The 15,444-nt window shown below is 39.3% G+C and overlaps 1 protein-coding gene across 1 annotated transcript in view; it reads left to right on the top strand.

The window, feature by feature from the left end:
* The first annotated feature begins 1,305 nt into the window (after window positions 1–1,305).
* FYB1 (FYN binding protein 1) overlaps window positions 1,306–15,444 on the top strand; it is a 97,443-nt gene continuing 83,304 nt past the window's right edge. Inside the window, 1 exon segment of the mRNA XM_049767686.1 lies at window positions 1,306–2,458. Coding sequence (XP_049623643.1) covers window positions 1,327–2,458 — 1,132 coding nt within the window. The 5' untranslated portion in view covers window positions 1,306–1,326.

Below are 15,444 nucleotides of genomic sequence, written 5' to 3'. Positions count from 1 at the left end.
GTTGTAGAAAGTAAAATCAAAGATTTTTAGGTGGGGGCTGGAGCATAGCACAGCAGATAGGGAGTTTGCCTTGTACATGGCTAACCCAGATTCAATCCCTAGTATCCCATATTGTACCTCAAGCTTTCCAGGATTAACTTTTGAGCTTATAGCCTGAAATAACTCCTGCCTGCCACTTGGTGTATCCAAAAAACTAAAAAAAAAAATAATTTTAGGTAAAATTTAAAGTATAAAATCACTTGTCACAACCACTTGTCTCTTCCATGATTTTGTAATCCCTTGGATCTTGAAATATTTCTCAAAGAATCAGTTTTGGGAAGAACTAACCCAGGTCAGTGAGACTGCAGTCACAGAGAAGGGTGGCACCTTTCTGGCTTAACCAAGTAATGCCCTGCTTCTAAGCAAGGAGGCCAGATTCAGATTCTCAATAGCACGACTTCTGAGGAGTGAAACATGTCATTGGAGAAGAGAAGATATGAGCAAAACAGGAAGTCTGGAAATGGAGACTAGCCTTTTAGCTAGTCTTTGCTAGTTCTTGTCACTTTCCCTATGGAACACCCCAGGGAGAGTCCCCCAACACAGAAGAGGTCCCAAAAATGATAATATTTTGCCTGCCAGGTTGGTTCCAGAAAAATCAACAAGCACTGCAGACTCATAAAAAAAAAAAAAAAAAAGGAAAGAAAAGAAAAGTTTATTGTACTACTTTCTTTTTAAAATGAGGGTGTTTGCTTTCTTATCTTCCTGGTAGCAAACACAGAGGCCTAAAGTGGGGGTGGGAATGAAAGACATCTTGTCAACCACAGCCACGCTCAAACCCTGCCAAGCTCTCTAACGCTCACAATCTAATTTTACTGGGGAGCTGACTTTTTTTTTTTAAGTGCAGTTTCTATTTAAGCGTCTCTACTGTCAAATATAGAAGAAGCCATTTGTTAGTCACGTTCCTATTTTATTTAAATCAGCTTAAAGGACCTAAGAGAAATACTAAATTAAAAGTAAACCCAAAGACCTCGCTAGAGAACTCAGAGAAAAGGGATAAATCTTTACACACAAATCAGCAATCAAGTCTAAAACAATAATAACCATAATTAATAAAAGTACATGCACCACAAAAATATGCATCTTCCCCTTCAAAGACATGCACACAACCTAATTTTGCCATAGAGGAAGACACATGTTACAATAGCCCACCGACCAATCAGCGATGCTGGGAACCTCAAAGCAGGAAACCCGTTAAAGTGTAGTAGTTAGAGCTGTGCAAGCTTCTGGTGCTCAGCTAGTTTTTGTTCCCTTTGCTTGTAGGATGGAAAGGCAGATGTGAAGTCCCTCATGGCGAAGTTTAACACGGTGAACACCCTAACAGAGGAGGTTCCCATCGTTCCCATCCGGCCCTTGAAGCTCCCAAAGCAAAACTCTCCTGCCGGAGTCCCACCTAGAAAGAACTTACTCAGCCCCCAGGGCCATGACAGCGCCCCTGCAGGACCCAGTGGTGTACCGAAGATTATGCCTCCAAAGCCCACCTTGGGGGTGAAACCTTCAGAGGACAAGCCTGAAAGGGAGCCCAAGCCCCCGTTTCTCAAGCCCACTGGAGTAGGCCAACGATTTGGAGCCCAGGCCAGCACAGCCACTAAAGATGAGTTGAAACCTGCTTTTCCAAAACCTGGCATCATCCCCAAGACTATCAACCTGCCCAAAGAAGATTACAAACCAGGCTTTCCTCCTCCTCCCGGAAACAAGCCAGGGTTTGGTCACGACCATGACTTGCCACCGGCAGGCCTGAAGCCCAGGTCCAACACTTCTGCTCAGGAGAATGAGCTGAAAGTGGGGTTCCCAAAACCAAGCGGGATCAAAGGCAAGTTTGCGTCCGCCTCTCAAGAACAGGACACCAAGCCCCTCTTCCCTAAACCAGTCTTCCAGAGACCCTCCCTGCGAGACGAGGACACCCACGAAGAGGAGATCCCCTGGAAGAACATGACCTCTCCATCTAAAGGATTCCCGAGTCCTGCAGGAGCCAGGTTCAGAGTAGGCTCTGCAAAGTCGGCTAGGGATGAGCCCGAAAACAAAGACCACAGTGGCGGCGAGGTGACCAGTGCCCCTTATCCTGGAGTGGTTCTGAAACCCACTGGAAGCAGAGCTGGCCCTGCTGGACTCCCCAAGAATGCTGAGGACAGAAAAGAAGAGAGGAAGGTGGATGCTGCTAAGAACATCTTCCTGAGCAAGATGAACCAGGAAGAGCCAGCCTCGGGGGTACCGCCTGCCAAGTACCCTAAGACACCCTCAAAACTGGTCCCAGGAGGGCCCTGGGCCCAAAGTCAAGAAAAGGACAAGGATGACAAGAACCCAAGTACCCCAAAACAGAAGCCCTTGCCTTCCTTGTTCACCCTGGGTCCACCTCCACCAAAACCTAGCAGACCCCCCAATGTGGACCTCACAAGATTTCTAAAAGCTGCTTCTGGAAACAGTGAGTTTTTTTTCTCTTTCTTGTTTGATATGTAGTTTATTTTGTTCCACATTTGAGGGTGTTGTGCTTCTGAGGAAAAGTCTTTTTGTTTGTTTGTTTGTTTGTTTTATTTTAGCAAAGCATCATGATTTACAGTTATTCGCAGTTAGGTTTTAGACATACAAAAAGGAAAGTAGTCTTAACAAAAAATGATCCGATCTGCGGTACTTGGTCTATGCTGACTCTTCTTTGTGGAGAAGCTCTATAAAGGATTTAAAAAAAAAAAAAGAAAGGAAGGAAGGAAGGAAGGAAGGAAGAAGGAAGGAAGGAAGGAAGGAAGGAAGGAAGGAAGGAAGGAAGGAAGGAAGGAAGGAAGGAAGGAAGGAAGGAAGGAAGGAAGGAAGGAAGGAAGGAAGGAAGGAAGAAAGAAAGAAAGAAAGAAAGAAAGAAAGAAAGAAAGAAAGAAAGAAAGAAAGAAAGAAAGAAAGAAAGAAAGAAAGAAAGAAAGAAAGAAAGAAAGAAAGAAAGAAAGAAAGAAACAGTTTTGTAGAAGCTTTCTGTGAGAACATGCCACAGTGGGCTGATTCTGGAGGGTGGGAAAATCAAACCTGATGGACCCGTTGTTTTACTTCCTGATAACCATTTTCCTTCCTTCCTTAGGCTCAGGTGTGTTGCATAGGGCTGACATGAGCTTCCCCCTTCCACACGGGTTAGATGCAGAAATCTCTAATTCAGAGCTCTCACACTGGAGCAAATGGAGGTGCCCAAGAACATGTGGAAAATGTTTGAAAGCACTTTGATTGTCAGAGCTCAAGGGTGTTACTGAGTAAGGCCAGTGCAAGCACCATGATTACAAACATGATTGTAGTTGGGTTTCAGTCATAAAAAGAACACCCCCACCCTTCACCAGTGCAACATTCTCACCACCAATGCTTCTCCCCTTCCCCAACTCCAAGTGATTTTAAAAGTCCATAAACTCATCCTAGGTTTCCCAGGTGCAGTATTCAATAAGAGAGAGGCAGAGTGAAAATGGCAATTGCTAGTTATTTTTTGTTTTCTAATTTTCTGTCTCATAAAGTAGAGCAGTGTCAGAAAAAAGAGCCAGAAAAACACTATTCTCCTCTTGGAGAATTTTCTATGAGATGTTTTTTTTACCAGATGTTGCCACAATCCCATGATACATGGTGCAGGTTGAAACAGAATAACTTGGTAAATATTTGTAATCCTGCATAGGGACCATAAAAGCTTTTGTCTTACATAGTTACTATTTTAGCCTAATAATATGTAAATGTTGACTAGTGTGAGGGGGACTAACAGATGTTGACACCTTGAGTCTATTCCCAAACCAGTGTCCTCTGTCACCTCTCCAGATGGGCTGCTTTATTTTATCAAGAGATGACAAAGCAAGCACAAATAAAATCCCAAAAAGCTCGTTTCTCTCCCTTTCTCTGTTCTTGTTTGAAATCCTTGTTCTCTTTCATCTTACAAACCACTCTAAGAGTGCATGAAGACTGTTACCTGTCTGCTTATTGTCATTCAAAGCCCACAGACAATATAATCATTAGATTCTCATATTTTTTACCCCATAAAAGTCTGTTGAATCAAAATTTAGTATGGATAATCTTCATAGTTTCAGAATTATTTTAACAAATGAGAGAATTCTGCTGACAGACTGACAACTGAATGGAGCTCAGATGTGTAATAAATATTATACACAAGCTCCATATTGTAGATCTATTTAGCTTACTTGTAAACCATAAGATTAAATTTATCACAGTGCTTTTTTGTCTTTTGAGGGGAGATGTAGTGATATAGGCACAACTACAAACACTCAGTGTCTACTCCTGGCTCTGTGCTCTGTGGTTGCTCCTAGCAATATGGGGAACTATTTGGTGCCAGTAATCAAATGTATGTGCAGTATATAAGACAAATGTCATAACCCTTATATTATCTCTCCAGCCCAGAATGGTGCTTTTTGTTTGTTTGTTTTTTAGGCCACAACCAATGATGCTCAGGGTTTACTCCTGGCTCTGGCTCAGAAATGATTCCTAGTGGTACTTGGGGGAACTATATTGGATGTTAGAGATCAAACCCAGATTGACCTCTTGAAAGGCCACAGGTGCCCTACCAGCTGTGTTCTCTTCCCTATACTACATGCTACTTTTTTTAAGATTGAGTTAATTACCTTTACTTCATACCCTAGAACCATTTTCCCTACCTCAGTACCATTTAAAGTTACAAAAGCTAAGCTTTAAATAATAATAATTAATAATTAATAAATAAAGTCCCAATCCAACATCTCAAAATGCCCTCTGAACTAACCTTTTTTTTTTATTCCTGCTGGTATACAGCAATGAGAAACTTACTCCAAGCATAGACATATGTTCTTTTCCAGAAGAGTTTAAGTTGTCAGAACCTCAGGCTTAATGGTTTGCACTTAAAAGTTAGTAGAAACCTGCTGGGTTATGCTCAATCTGTCCATTTATCTATTCTGGTTCTTAAAAATAGAAAGAAATTAATACTTATTACTACATGGATCAATTAAACTATCTTCCAAACTAAAGCTAGGTTCCCAGAAGGCATCTACAAAAGGCTACATTGGTACATAAACCCACTTAGTATCTGTCTGCTTATATGTCAATGTAAACAGTTCTATTTATTGCAATTTCCTGTAGATTTTATATGGTTACTTACTTACTTCGGTTAGTTTTACAGTGTCAGGTATCAAACTCAGGGCCTAACACATGCACAACAAAAATTCTACCATTGACCTCCTCTCAGCTTTACACCACCCTGGAGCCCAAAGGCACTTGAGTAACTTTTAGAGGTAGTCTACTTTGTTCTAGGAGAGGGATAATAATTTATTTTCCTGGATTGTGAAGTCATCATCTTCCTCTTTCCTTCCACTCTCCTTTCATTTGTCCTCTCTAAAAATGACCCTATTGTATATTCATAGGTTGATAGCATTTTACCAGTTACAAATTGTTCTAGAAAAGATAACTCCACTCAAACACCTTAAAGAAATCCAGGCTTTTTATAGTATTCTTGGTACAAGCATTGGCAATAACCAAATCTGAGAACCAAGTACAAGAAAAGCAGCTTTCAGATACTGACTCTAGAACAGTTCATAGAATGGGCTGTTTTGGAACAGAAAAGCTACAGCCCAAGGGCTTTAGAGCATAGAGTGGAACTGAATGCTTCTCAAAAAGAAATTCTATGTCTGGTGACACCAAGGTTCTCGTATGCATCAGGTGCTTGGGGTACACTTGATATCTGGTGCCCACTCCTACTTCTGGTCACAACTGAGCATCCTCTCCTTTCCCCAGGGAAAGCAACAAAGATCTCTAGGTCACTGTTAAGTCCAGCAAGAAACTTGGATATAATCTCTTCCTTTTTATTAGATGACTTAACTAGGATGAATGCATTAGAAGTATTGCTTGGGACCGGAGAGAGAGCATGGAGGTAAGGTGTTTGCCTTTCATGCAGAAGGATGGTGGTTTGAATCCTGGCATCCCATATGGTCCCCTGTGCCTGCCAGGGGCGATTTCTGAGCATAGAGCCAGGAGTAACCCCTGAGCGCTGCCGAATGCGACCCAAACCCTCCCCCCCCCCAAAAAAAAAAAGAAGTATTGCTGAGAGTCTCCCTTCTTTCACCCGTGTACACAACTCTTCCATAAGATTTTAGGAACTTGCAACCTTTTTTTTGGTTTTTGGGCCATACCCGGCGGTGCTCAGGAGTTACTCCTGCCCATCTGCTTAGAAATATCCCCTGGCAGGCATGGGGGACCATATGGGACGGCGGGATTCGAACCAACCACCTTAGATCCTAGGTCGGCTGCTTGCAAGGCAAACAACGCTGTGCTATCTCTCTGACCCTGAACTTGCAACTCTTCGTCTTTCTCAAATTCTCATCTTCTGTTCCCAGCTCTACTAAAGTAAACCAGTTTCTCAATTTAACTACACTTTCTCTTGAAGATGGAATATGGGTTTCCCAGAACCATCATCATCATATCATAATGTGTGTCTTTTGTCCTGTATAAAATCCCATTTATTTATTCTTTTTTTGTAAGCCATATACATAGTCTTAAATTTTCTTTCTGGCATTTAATTTTCTGGAAACCATCTGAAAGATTTTCCCTTTGAAAATGATTTGGTTTTTTTCTATATTTTCAAAGCAATCTCCATCTTAAAGGCTTAAACATCTTAGCCATGTCTCTATCTTTTATTTTAATATCAGTAGGTTTTGCTTGTTTGTTTGGGGGGGGGTGTTTGTTTTTGCTATTCTCAGGGCTTAATCCTGGCTCTGTGCTCAGGAAATACTCTTAGGGTACTCAGGGAACCATATGGGATTGAGGATTGAACCTATTTAGGCTATAAGCAAAGCAAGTAACTTCCCACTATACTATCTCTCCAGCCCCTTAAATTCACTTTTATTTGGTCCAGCACCAAGTAGTTATTTTATAACACTAATTCACACTTAGGCAATTTATAAGAAAACAACTTTTTGTAGTGACTGTTACTATACTTATAGGAAAGGTCATTGTTTCTCTTATTTATGGGAAGAGAAATTTCTGTCAATGTAACTGGTATAGAGTCTGTTGTAATAATTATTTCTGTGATCAACAGGCAGAAATTAATATATATATTTTTGTTTGTTTAATTGGTTTGTTTTGTTTTGAGGCCACAGCTGGCAGTACTCAGGGTTCTCTCCTGACCTTGTGCTCACTCTTGGCAGTGTGCAGAGTAACATATGGAGAACCAGAAATTGAACCCAGGTTGGTACCGTGAGAGACAAATGCCCTACCTGTTATATGAGAAATTAATATATTTTAAAAGTTGCGTACAAAGAAAAATATGCAAATTTTACCTAATCAATAGATATTATATTAGCTTTTTGGTCATATCAAAGAAGATGCAGATATTTATAACAAATATTTGGTTATAGCAGTTGAATTATCCATATAGTGTGAAATTTATTATAAGATGATTTACTATCTACCAAATTTTATAGAAATTACATAATTTTTAAAACAGACATTATATAACACATACAGTTAAATGCATTAAAATAAAATTGTAGTGATAGCTCAGTGGGTAGGACATTTTTCTTGCATGCAACTTCCCTGGGTTCATAGCATCCCATAGAGTCCCCCAAGACTACCAAGAGTGATTTCTGAATGCAGAATTAGGAGTAACCCCTGAGCACCATCAGATGTAGCCTAAAAACAAACAAAAAACAAAAAAAAAAAAAAACAAAAAAAAATTTGAATAAATAAAATTGGCATTTACTTAAGATTAAAAAGAAAGTAAAGTCAGCTAATTAAGTATAATACACATCTCTAATAATAAAATACATTAAAGTTACTCCTGATTACTTTCAATTCTCTTACATGTGTAAAAAAAGTTTTTTTTATGAAAACCAGAATGATATATAGTGAGTAAGGCCAGGTTTGATACCCTGTAAACATTTCCATAAGATTATTATGTTACTGATCCTACCCTAATCAATAATTGTGCCCTACCCTAGGGTGTGACCTGGCATTCTGCTCCCACCCTAGGGTGGTACCTGATTCTGATGTATAAAATCAAGGGTCTGTGGAAGGCAAGGGCTTTTATCTGGGGCTGATTCTGGGGCTTTTGGCTTCAGCCATGTCCACGAAATAAAGCAGATATCTTCTGAAGCCTGACTGTCTGTTAGTTTTCTATCCGCCACATTCACCTCAGAACCACCGACTGAACAGGGTGGCAGACGCATAGTCTGAGCTGGAGGAGAAAGACCTCATCCTCCATCTCTCCATCAGCCAGTCCTATCAAAGGCTGTTATGCAACAATACACAACATCCCATCTGGTAACCCAAGCCCTGCCAGGAGTATTCCTTGAGCACAAAACCAGGAGTAAGAGCATCACCAAATTTATCCCCAAAATAACAACAAAAATTTTAGAGGCTAGAGATATAGGACAGGGGATAGGGCTTTTGTCTTGCATGTGGCCCACCCAGGTTCAATATCTGGTATCCTTATGGTTCCCGGAGCCTGCCAGGAGTAATTTCTGAGCATAGACAGAAGAGTAACTCCTGAGTGTTGCAAGTTGATATCCCTCAACTTTTTATTTTGAACCTGAGAGAAACTTGTGGCAAAGATCTATGTGCAATTCAGTCTGCTCAGTGGATAGGAGGTGCTTGCCTTCATATAATCAGCTAAACTAATATCCAAATTAAGTCACATAAAATTCTTATACATGACTGCACTTCTAAAACATTTATTTGCCTCTAAAGTTTTCTTCACCTTGATCTTAATGAAAACTATTTCTGAATATGATGGATTCATATGTTAACAAAGCACTTCTTGGTTCAAACTTGTTTCAAAACAAAATAAAATTAACTTTCATAACACAAGAAAAATTCCAGTTACTTAAGGAAAAAAATTATGCCTTTGGAGCAGAAATTTAGATATCTGCTTTCACACAGTATCTAGACATTTCCTATCCTTAGAGAGAAAACTTACAATTATAAGTCATGTCTCCAAAGCCCAGAAAACCATCTCAAAAAGCAGATCATTTATTTTTAGTTTTGGTTTTTTTTTAACTGCATAAGAAACAAGAGAAAACAGTTCAAAATTTGGGTATGTCTAACTACTATATTAATTAGTAGTAAATAGATAAACAAAAACATATTTCTCTTCAACTAAATTGCTACTAAAGAACAAAAATGATTTCATTTTTATCTACCATATCAAGGGTAGCAGTAAAAAATATCTAAGATAGTCAATAGCCATAGATACTATCAGAAAAATGCAACTGAAGATGAGACATCTGGTTATGAAAACAAAAACCTGAACAGAAAGCCTTAAGTTTCTCTTTCTCCAGAGGAAAAATTTGGACTGTAGAATCAGTTGCTTGTTTTTATTACAGCAGTTTGCATCTCTGCAGCTGCCCTGTTGCACACCACAATTGCTTTTCTATCAAAGGCAAGTTCCTGCCAATTGAGTGGCAGTACAGCTATTGTGGCAAGCCTGGGCACAGTAGTTTTGCTACCTTTTGTAATACCTCTCTCTTCGCTTGATTTTCTTACTAGTTTCAGAGCAACTAACTAACAGATCACTCACCTAATTATATGTTGATATGTTGGGCTCCAGTTATACTGATATAATTAGCATAACCCAACAGCTTAAAGTCTGCCCCAAAAATGGCATGGTAGAGGCATAGAGCAGACACCCAAAATATGTTTAAGAGTTTGTTACCCTTCTTATATAAGAAAAGTTTTTCAGTTAATATTAAGTGGATACATAAGAGGGAAATTATGTAAATTCCATGTCAAAGTCCCTTTGGTGGTTTATTTTAAAATTCTACAAAGTACTTGCCTTGCGTGTGAGAGGCCCTAGGTCCAATTCCAGTCAGAATAATTCATTGGTAATTAAATGCTACAATATACCTCATGTTCTTTTTCACTATGTTGTCTTTAAATCTGTTGAGGTGTGCCATAGATTGAGGAGGAGGGCTAGCTTCTCAAAGGCTCTTGCTCTCCTGAATACTTTTAGAGGATCTGAATATCCTCAATTGGCTAAGAAAGCTGTATGTGTGCTCATGCATACACACCTACAATCCCCAACTCACAACACACACATACCCATAACTTATAATTTATAACTCCGACATTTTTTTCAAATGCAGTTTTCTGTGAAAGACACTTAATTCATAACGTAAATTTCAGTTTTTCATTTTACTCATTCAACAGTAATTAAGTCAAATAATATAAGACCCAATACTAGCCATTTAATAAGCAGGACATCTCACCCTTTTGTAGGAAGAGACTGTCTTTGACTTTTTCAAAGCTGAAAGTTCTTGGTCCGGTGAAGAAATTAGGAAAGCTCTGCCAGGGCAAGTAACTAGAGCAGGTTTCAGGATTTCAGGCTCTTTGTCTAAGTCTCTACCAGTTAGAGACTCCTGCTTCCTCCACTAACAAGGAGTTGTTTTCTAGTTTAAAAGAACTGTTACAAGGTTGGGTAGTCTGTTAGGGTTGCTACTATAAAAACACACAAAACACACAGGCTGGGTGCCTTCTAAACTACCTAAATATATTTCTCACAGTTCTGGAGGTTAAGACGTCCAAGATCAAGGTCTCCGCAGATCTGGTGTTTGCTAAGAGCCCACTTCCTGGTTTATAGATGACTATCATTTACTGATCCTCACATGGTGGAAGGGTGAGGCATTCACTGGAGACTTCTAATTCCATTAAGGAGGGTGTCAGCCTCATCACCTAATCAGCTCCTAAAAAACTCACCTCCATACCATTTTCTAGGAGGTTAGGTTTAATCCAATGAATTGGGTGTGTGGAGGGTAGAACATAGAAATATCCAGTCTCTAGCAGATAGACCATGCCACTCAGTCTCGCAAGTGACATCCCACCACTTTCTTGACCGTATTTCTCCTCCTCTCCCTCCCTGTCCCATTTTATTTTTTTACTCATATCTTCTTTTCATAATTTCATGAAATATGCTGAGCTTTATTGAGCTGAAGGTACAAAAAAGTCACCAAATGCTGAGCTATTAAGAACATGGAGAATGATCCATACCATATGATTTTGAATTAGAAACACTAAGACATGAAAAAGACATCGATGTCCTAATTGGATAAAGTTCATTACAATTACTATTTTGTATTTTATGGAGAAATGCTCTCAACAGGAAACCAAAGCATGGCATAGTAGCTCAAATTCTAAAAGTCCCTCTGACTTTAAGCTTCTGCTTCTAACTTGGATCAGAGTTGCCTTGCTGGTTCTATGCTGTTCCTCAGTTGCACATACAAGAGGTGGCTCTTTCCTTAGTTTTCCATGCAAACTGCTTGTTGAAGTCATTTGTGTTTGAGACAGACCTCATTGCAGGCATCTTGATAGAGGAGCCAACATGATTTTGCTACTAGAAACTTAAAATGGAACACTGGCAACTATCAGTCTCAAAAGTATTAGGTGTTTTATTGCCTACCTTCTTCTTTTCTCATTTTTTTGACCTCTTCTTCCCAATGATAAGGAAAATGAAAACACTATTTTCTTGATCAGAGGAGTTCAGCTATCTTCAGGCCCAGAACATAAACTCTGTTCTTTCCTTCATTTGCCTATAAGCCTAAATTCTTATCCAAAGATAACAGAACCATCCCTTTAAGGAATAAAAGATAGTGAAAAGGTATAACCTCGGGTGAGGAAATTTGGTGTTGATAACCTTGAGTTTCTAGAAACAAAGTATTAATGAATAAAATGTCATCAGAAGAATTTGGTCAATCCACACTACACAGGAATAAAATTTCTCAAAATTTGTGTGACAGTCAGATTTTTACCTTTTTGTCCAAATTTAGTGCCAAATAACCAGATATCATTATAAAATGTCTAGTAGGAACTACCTTGCTTCTATCTGATGTATGATTTAAAAGTTTCAGATTTCTTTTCTTGAGTTAAAATATTAAAAGAACAATTATAAAAACAAATATCTCTTACCAATCTTTTTTTGGGGGGGGAAGAGGAGTGGAGGACACACCCAGTGGTGCTCAGGATGGATCTCAGGAATTACTCCTGGCAGCTCCAGGGAACCATATGAGGTACTGGAGATCAAACCTGGATCAGACACATGGAAGGCAAGTGCCCTACTCACTATACTATCCCTCTGGGCCACAAGTCTTCATATAACATTAAGGCATTGTGATATTAAATGAGTTTCTAATGAGAAAGATGGTCAAATTGGATAAAGAATCTGATCATTAGTGTGAATGTCTTATATTTTGGGGGGAGCAAAGGTTTGGGGCCACAATCATAGGGCTTACTCCTGAGTCTGCTCAAGGATCACATCTGGCAGTGCTCTGGAGACCAAATCCAGTGCCAGAGATCAAACTTGTTTTGGCCTCATGAAAGGCAAGCTCCTTACACTTTGCACTATCTCTCCAGTCCTAAAATTGTCTACTCAGGAAGAAGAATAGGACATCAGTATTGGGACTTTGTAATTGAAAGGGTCTCAAACTTTAAATGTCACAAAAAATCCTCTAAGTTTTCTAATTCAAAAAATGGAGATGAAACCCAAAAATTGAATAGTTAGTTATCTACCATCCATTGTCTTTAGGCCAGGCTGATCCTAGACTACTTAAGAAACACTGCTGTCTGTGAAGCTATCTTAGTGGAGAAAAGCAGGTAAAGAAAACAGGGAGGAGGGCGAGGGTTTCTGATCCAGAGATACTTTGAATCTATTCCAAAGAAATGCTCTATCACTAGAAAGGACACTAGAAGTTAGTGATCACATCAAAACATGGACATGAGTGTGTGATCTAAGATAGTGTCCTATGATCAATATTAAAATTTTCTTACTTAAAGGAAGTCCAAAGGTACTATTCAAATACCTAATACCTGGATGACTGGTATCAGAGTCCTAAAGCTTCTTTGCTATTTCAGGCTTACCTTGTATGTTAGACCATACAACTCTGCAGGTATCCCTGAGTGTTGTTGTCTGAACAGATCAAGGACTTTAGCTTGTTCATTGTTGCAGCCATTGGTGGTTTAATCATCTACACCGGCTGTCCTTAAGCTTCAGCCTGGTGGGGCTTAATGTCGTGCCCTACCCTCAACCAGACATCTGTAATCAAAGACTCATTATTCTCACTCTTTCCTTTCTCCCTTTTTTCTGTTCTCTATTCTCCTTTTTGCTGTATTTCTCTCTCTTCCCTTCAGTGACCTCCAGTTTAGTTCAACATAATGTTCCTCACGTTATATATATAATTATTGTTCATTAAATGTGAAATCACAAGTAGCACTGTGGACAGTATTTGGGCAAAGGAAAAATATATAAGCACTAAGATGAACATATTTACCTGAATAACTATGTATGCTATGTTGAATGAGTCCATGAAGATAATAGCATCCAGGATCTTGCTGTATGTGTCCACATATCTTACAACCCTTCCCTTGAGAAGTTCCCATGCTCCTTGGTGATAACTCTTCTTTCCCCACCCCAAAACTAACCGGGTGGCTAGAGGGTAAGCAGAGAACAAAGTTGAAAACACTAGGTATTTCTATGCTCTGAATCTAATTACAGCCCAATAGCAATCCTCTACTCTCCTAGGTACCCCATATACAGATAACTTATCTAGATAATATAATTTACCATTTTCTCAGCAATATCTAGCATATTAAGTATCTTGCCCTCAAAATTGGACGGTGTTCATACTGTTCTTCAAAGAAATTGCACCAATGCAAAAGAAAGCCTGGCAACTGTAGTAAGATTTAAGGTACTTTTCTTCTACTTTCAAAGTAATGTGAGTGTGAACACAAGCACTCTTGAATTCTGATACCGCTAACAGGTTCCTCCATTGATGGGCCCAGTGATAACAGGAGAGGTAGATGTTACATTGATAAAAACATGCATTTTTTTTCAACCTTGTCTCTGTTTTTGTAAACTGGAAACTTTTCTTTTTTTCACCTGACTGTGAACTTGATAGGAGAGCTTGCAGAAAGCCCTGCAAACATTTAGTGATCCATGAGAAGATGTACTTTAAAGATAGGGCACGTTCTGTAGTTTCAAAAATGCAAGAACTTACACAAAATTTTTTAATACTCGGTGTTGTTTTTTATTTTGTTTTTGTTTTTTTTTTGGGGGGGGGCACACCCGGCAGCCTTCAGGGCTTACTCCTGGTTCTGAGCACAGATATCACTACTGGCAGGCTCAGGGGACTATATGGGATTGAACCAGGGGTCCTGGGTCATCTGCATGCAAGGCAAATGCACAACAACTGTGATATCACTCTGGCCCCAGAACTTACACAGTTTTATTTTCACGGGGAGTGTTCAGAGCAGAAATTTATTGTTCAGAATATAACCTCCCCTATTGGTTACAAGTGCAACCAAGAGTCAACCCCATACCTGCTGTGGGTACTGAGCCTCTGCCTGTCCAAAGCAAATGTACTGATTCATATCTGTTCTGCTGTTCTCTTTGGGCTTTTGTTTTATTTTCAACTGATTTCTCTTCGAACCTATTTGGGAAGGAGTGTGTTTGGGCCACACTTGGGGCGTAATCAGGACTTATTTCTGGTTCTGTGCTTCGGCATCACTTCTTAGAGAAGCTCAGTGATCCCAGCGATGAAACCTTGGTTAGCTTTGTGCAAGGCAAGTGCCTTATCTACTGTACTATCTCTTATAGCCCTCAAATCTATGGTTTCTCGTAGTCTCTGGTTTGCTTTCTTGATTTCCAGTATGATACTTATGTGTTTGGTTGGCCACCAGTTCTAAAAATTTGGATGAACATGTATTATTACATACTAGGGTCACTTTGCTATCTAGATTGGGAACTTTTCATCACATACCTAAGGGAAACGCATTAGTAGGTATTGAACTGCTATGAAATTATCAATAGCATAAAAATTCTTTTTTTTCCTTTATTAATGTCTTTATACAATTTGATTACAAACATGATTGTAGTTGGGTTTCAGACATATAAAGAAAACCCCCCTTCACCAGTATGGCATTCCCATCACCAATGCCCCAAATTTCCCACCTCCCTAACCCACTCCCCCTCCCCCCGCACCTGTATTTGAGACAGGCTTTCTACTTCCCTCATTCATTCACATTGTTATGTTAGTTGTCAGTGTAGTTATTTCTCTAACTGCACTCACCACTCTTTGTGGTGAGCTTCATATCATGAGCTGGACCTTCCAACCCTCATCTCTATTGTCTCTGAGAATTATTACAGAAATGTCTTTTATTTTTCTTAAAACCCATAGATGAATGAGACTATTCTGTGCCTATCTCTCTCCCTCTGACTTATTTCACACAGCATAATAGATTCCATGTATGTCCATGTATAGGAAACATTTTATTTCATTTCTCCTGATGGCTGCATATTATTCCATTGTGTATATATACCACAGTTTCTTTAGCCATTCATCTGTTGAAGGGCATCTTGGTTGTTTCCAAAGTATGGCTATTGTAAATAGCGCTGCAATGAATATTGGTATGAGGAAAGATTTTTTGAATTGTATT

Source organism: Suncus etruscus, chromosome 2, assembly GCF_024139225.1.
Source record: "Suncus etruscus isolate mSunEtr1 chromosome 2, mSunEtr1.pri.cur, whole genome shotgun sequence".
Classification (NCBI taxonomy): domain Eukaryota; kingdom Metazoa; phylum Chordata; class Mammalia; order Eulipotyphla; family Soricidae; genus Suncus; species Suncus etruscus.
The sequence above is the reverse complement of the archived record's forward strand: the minus strand, read 5'-3'. Positions and strand labels throughout refer to the sequence as shown.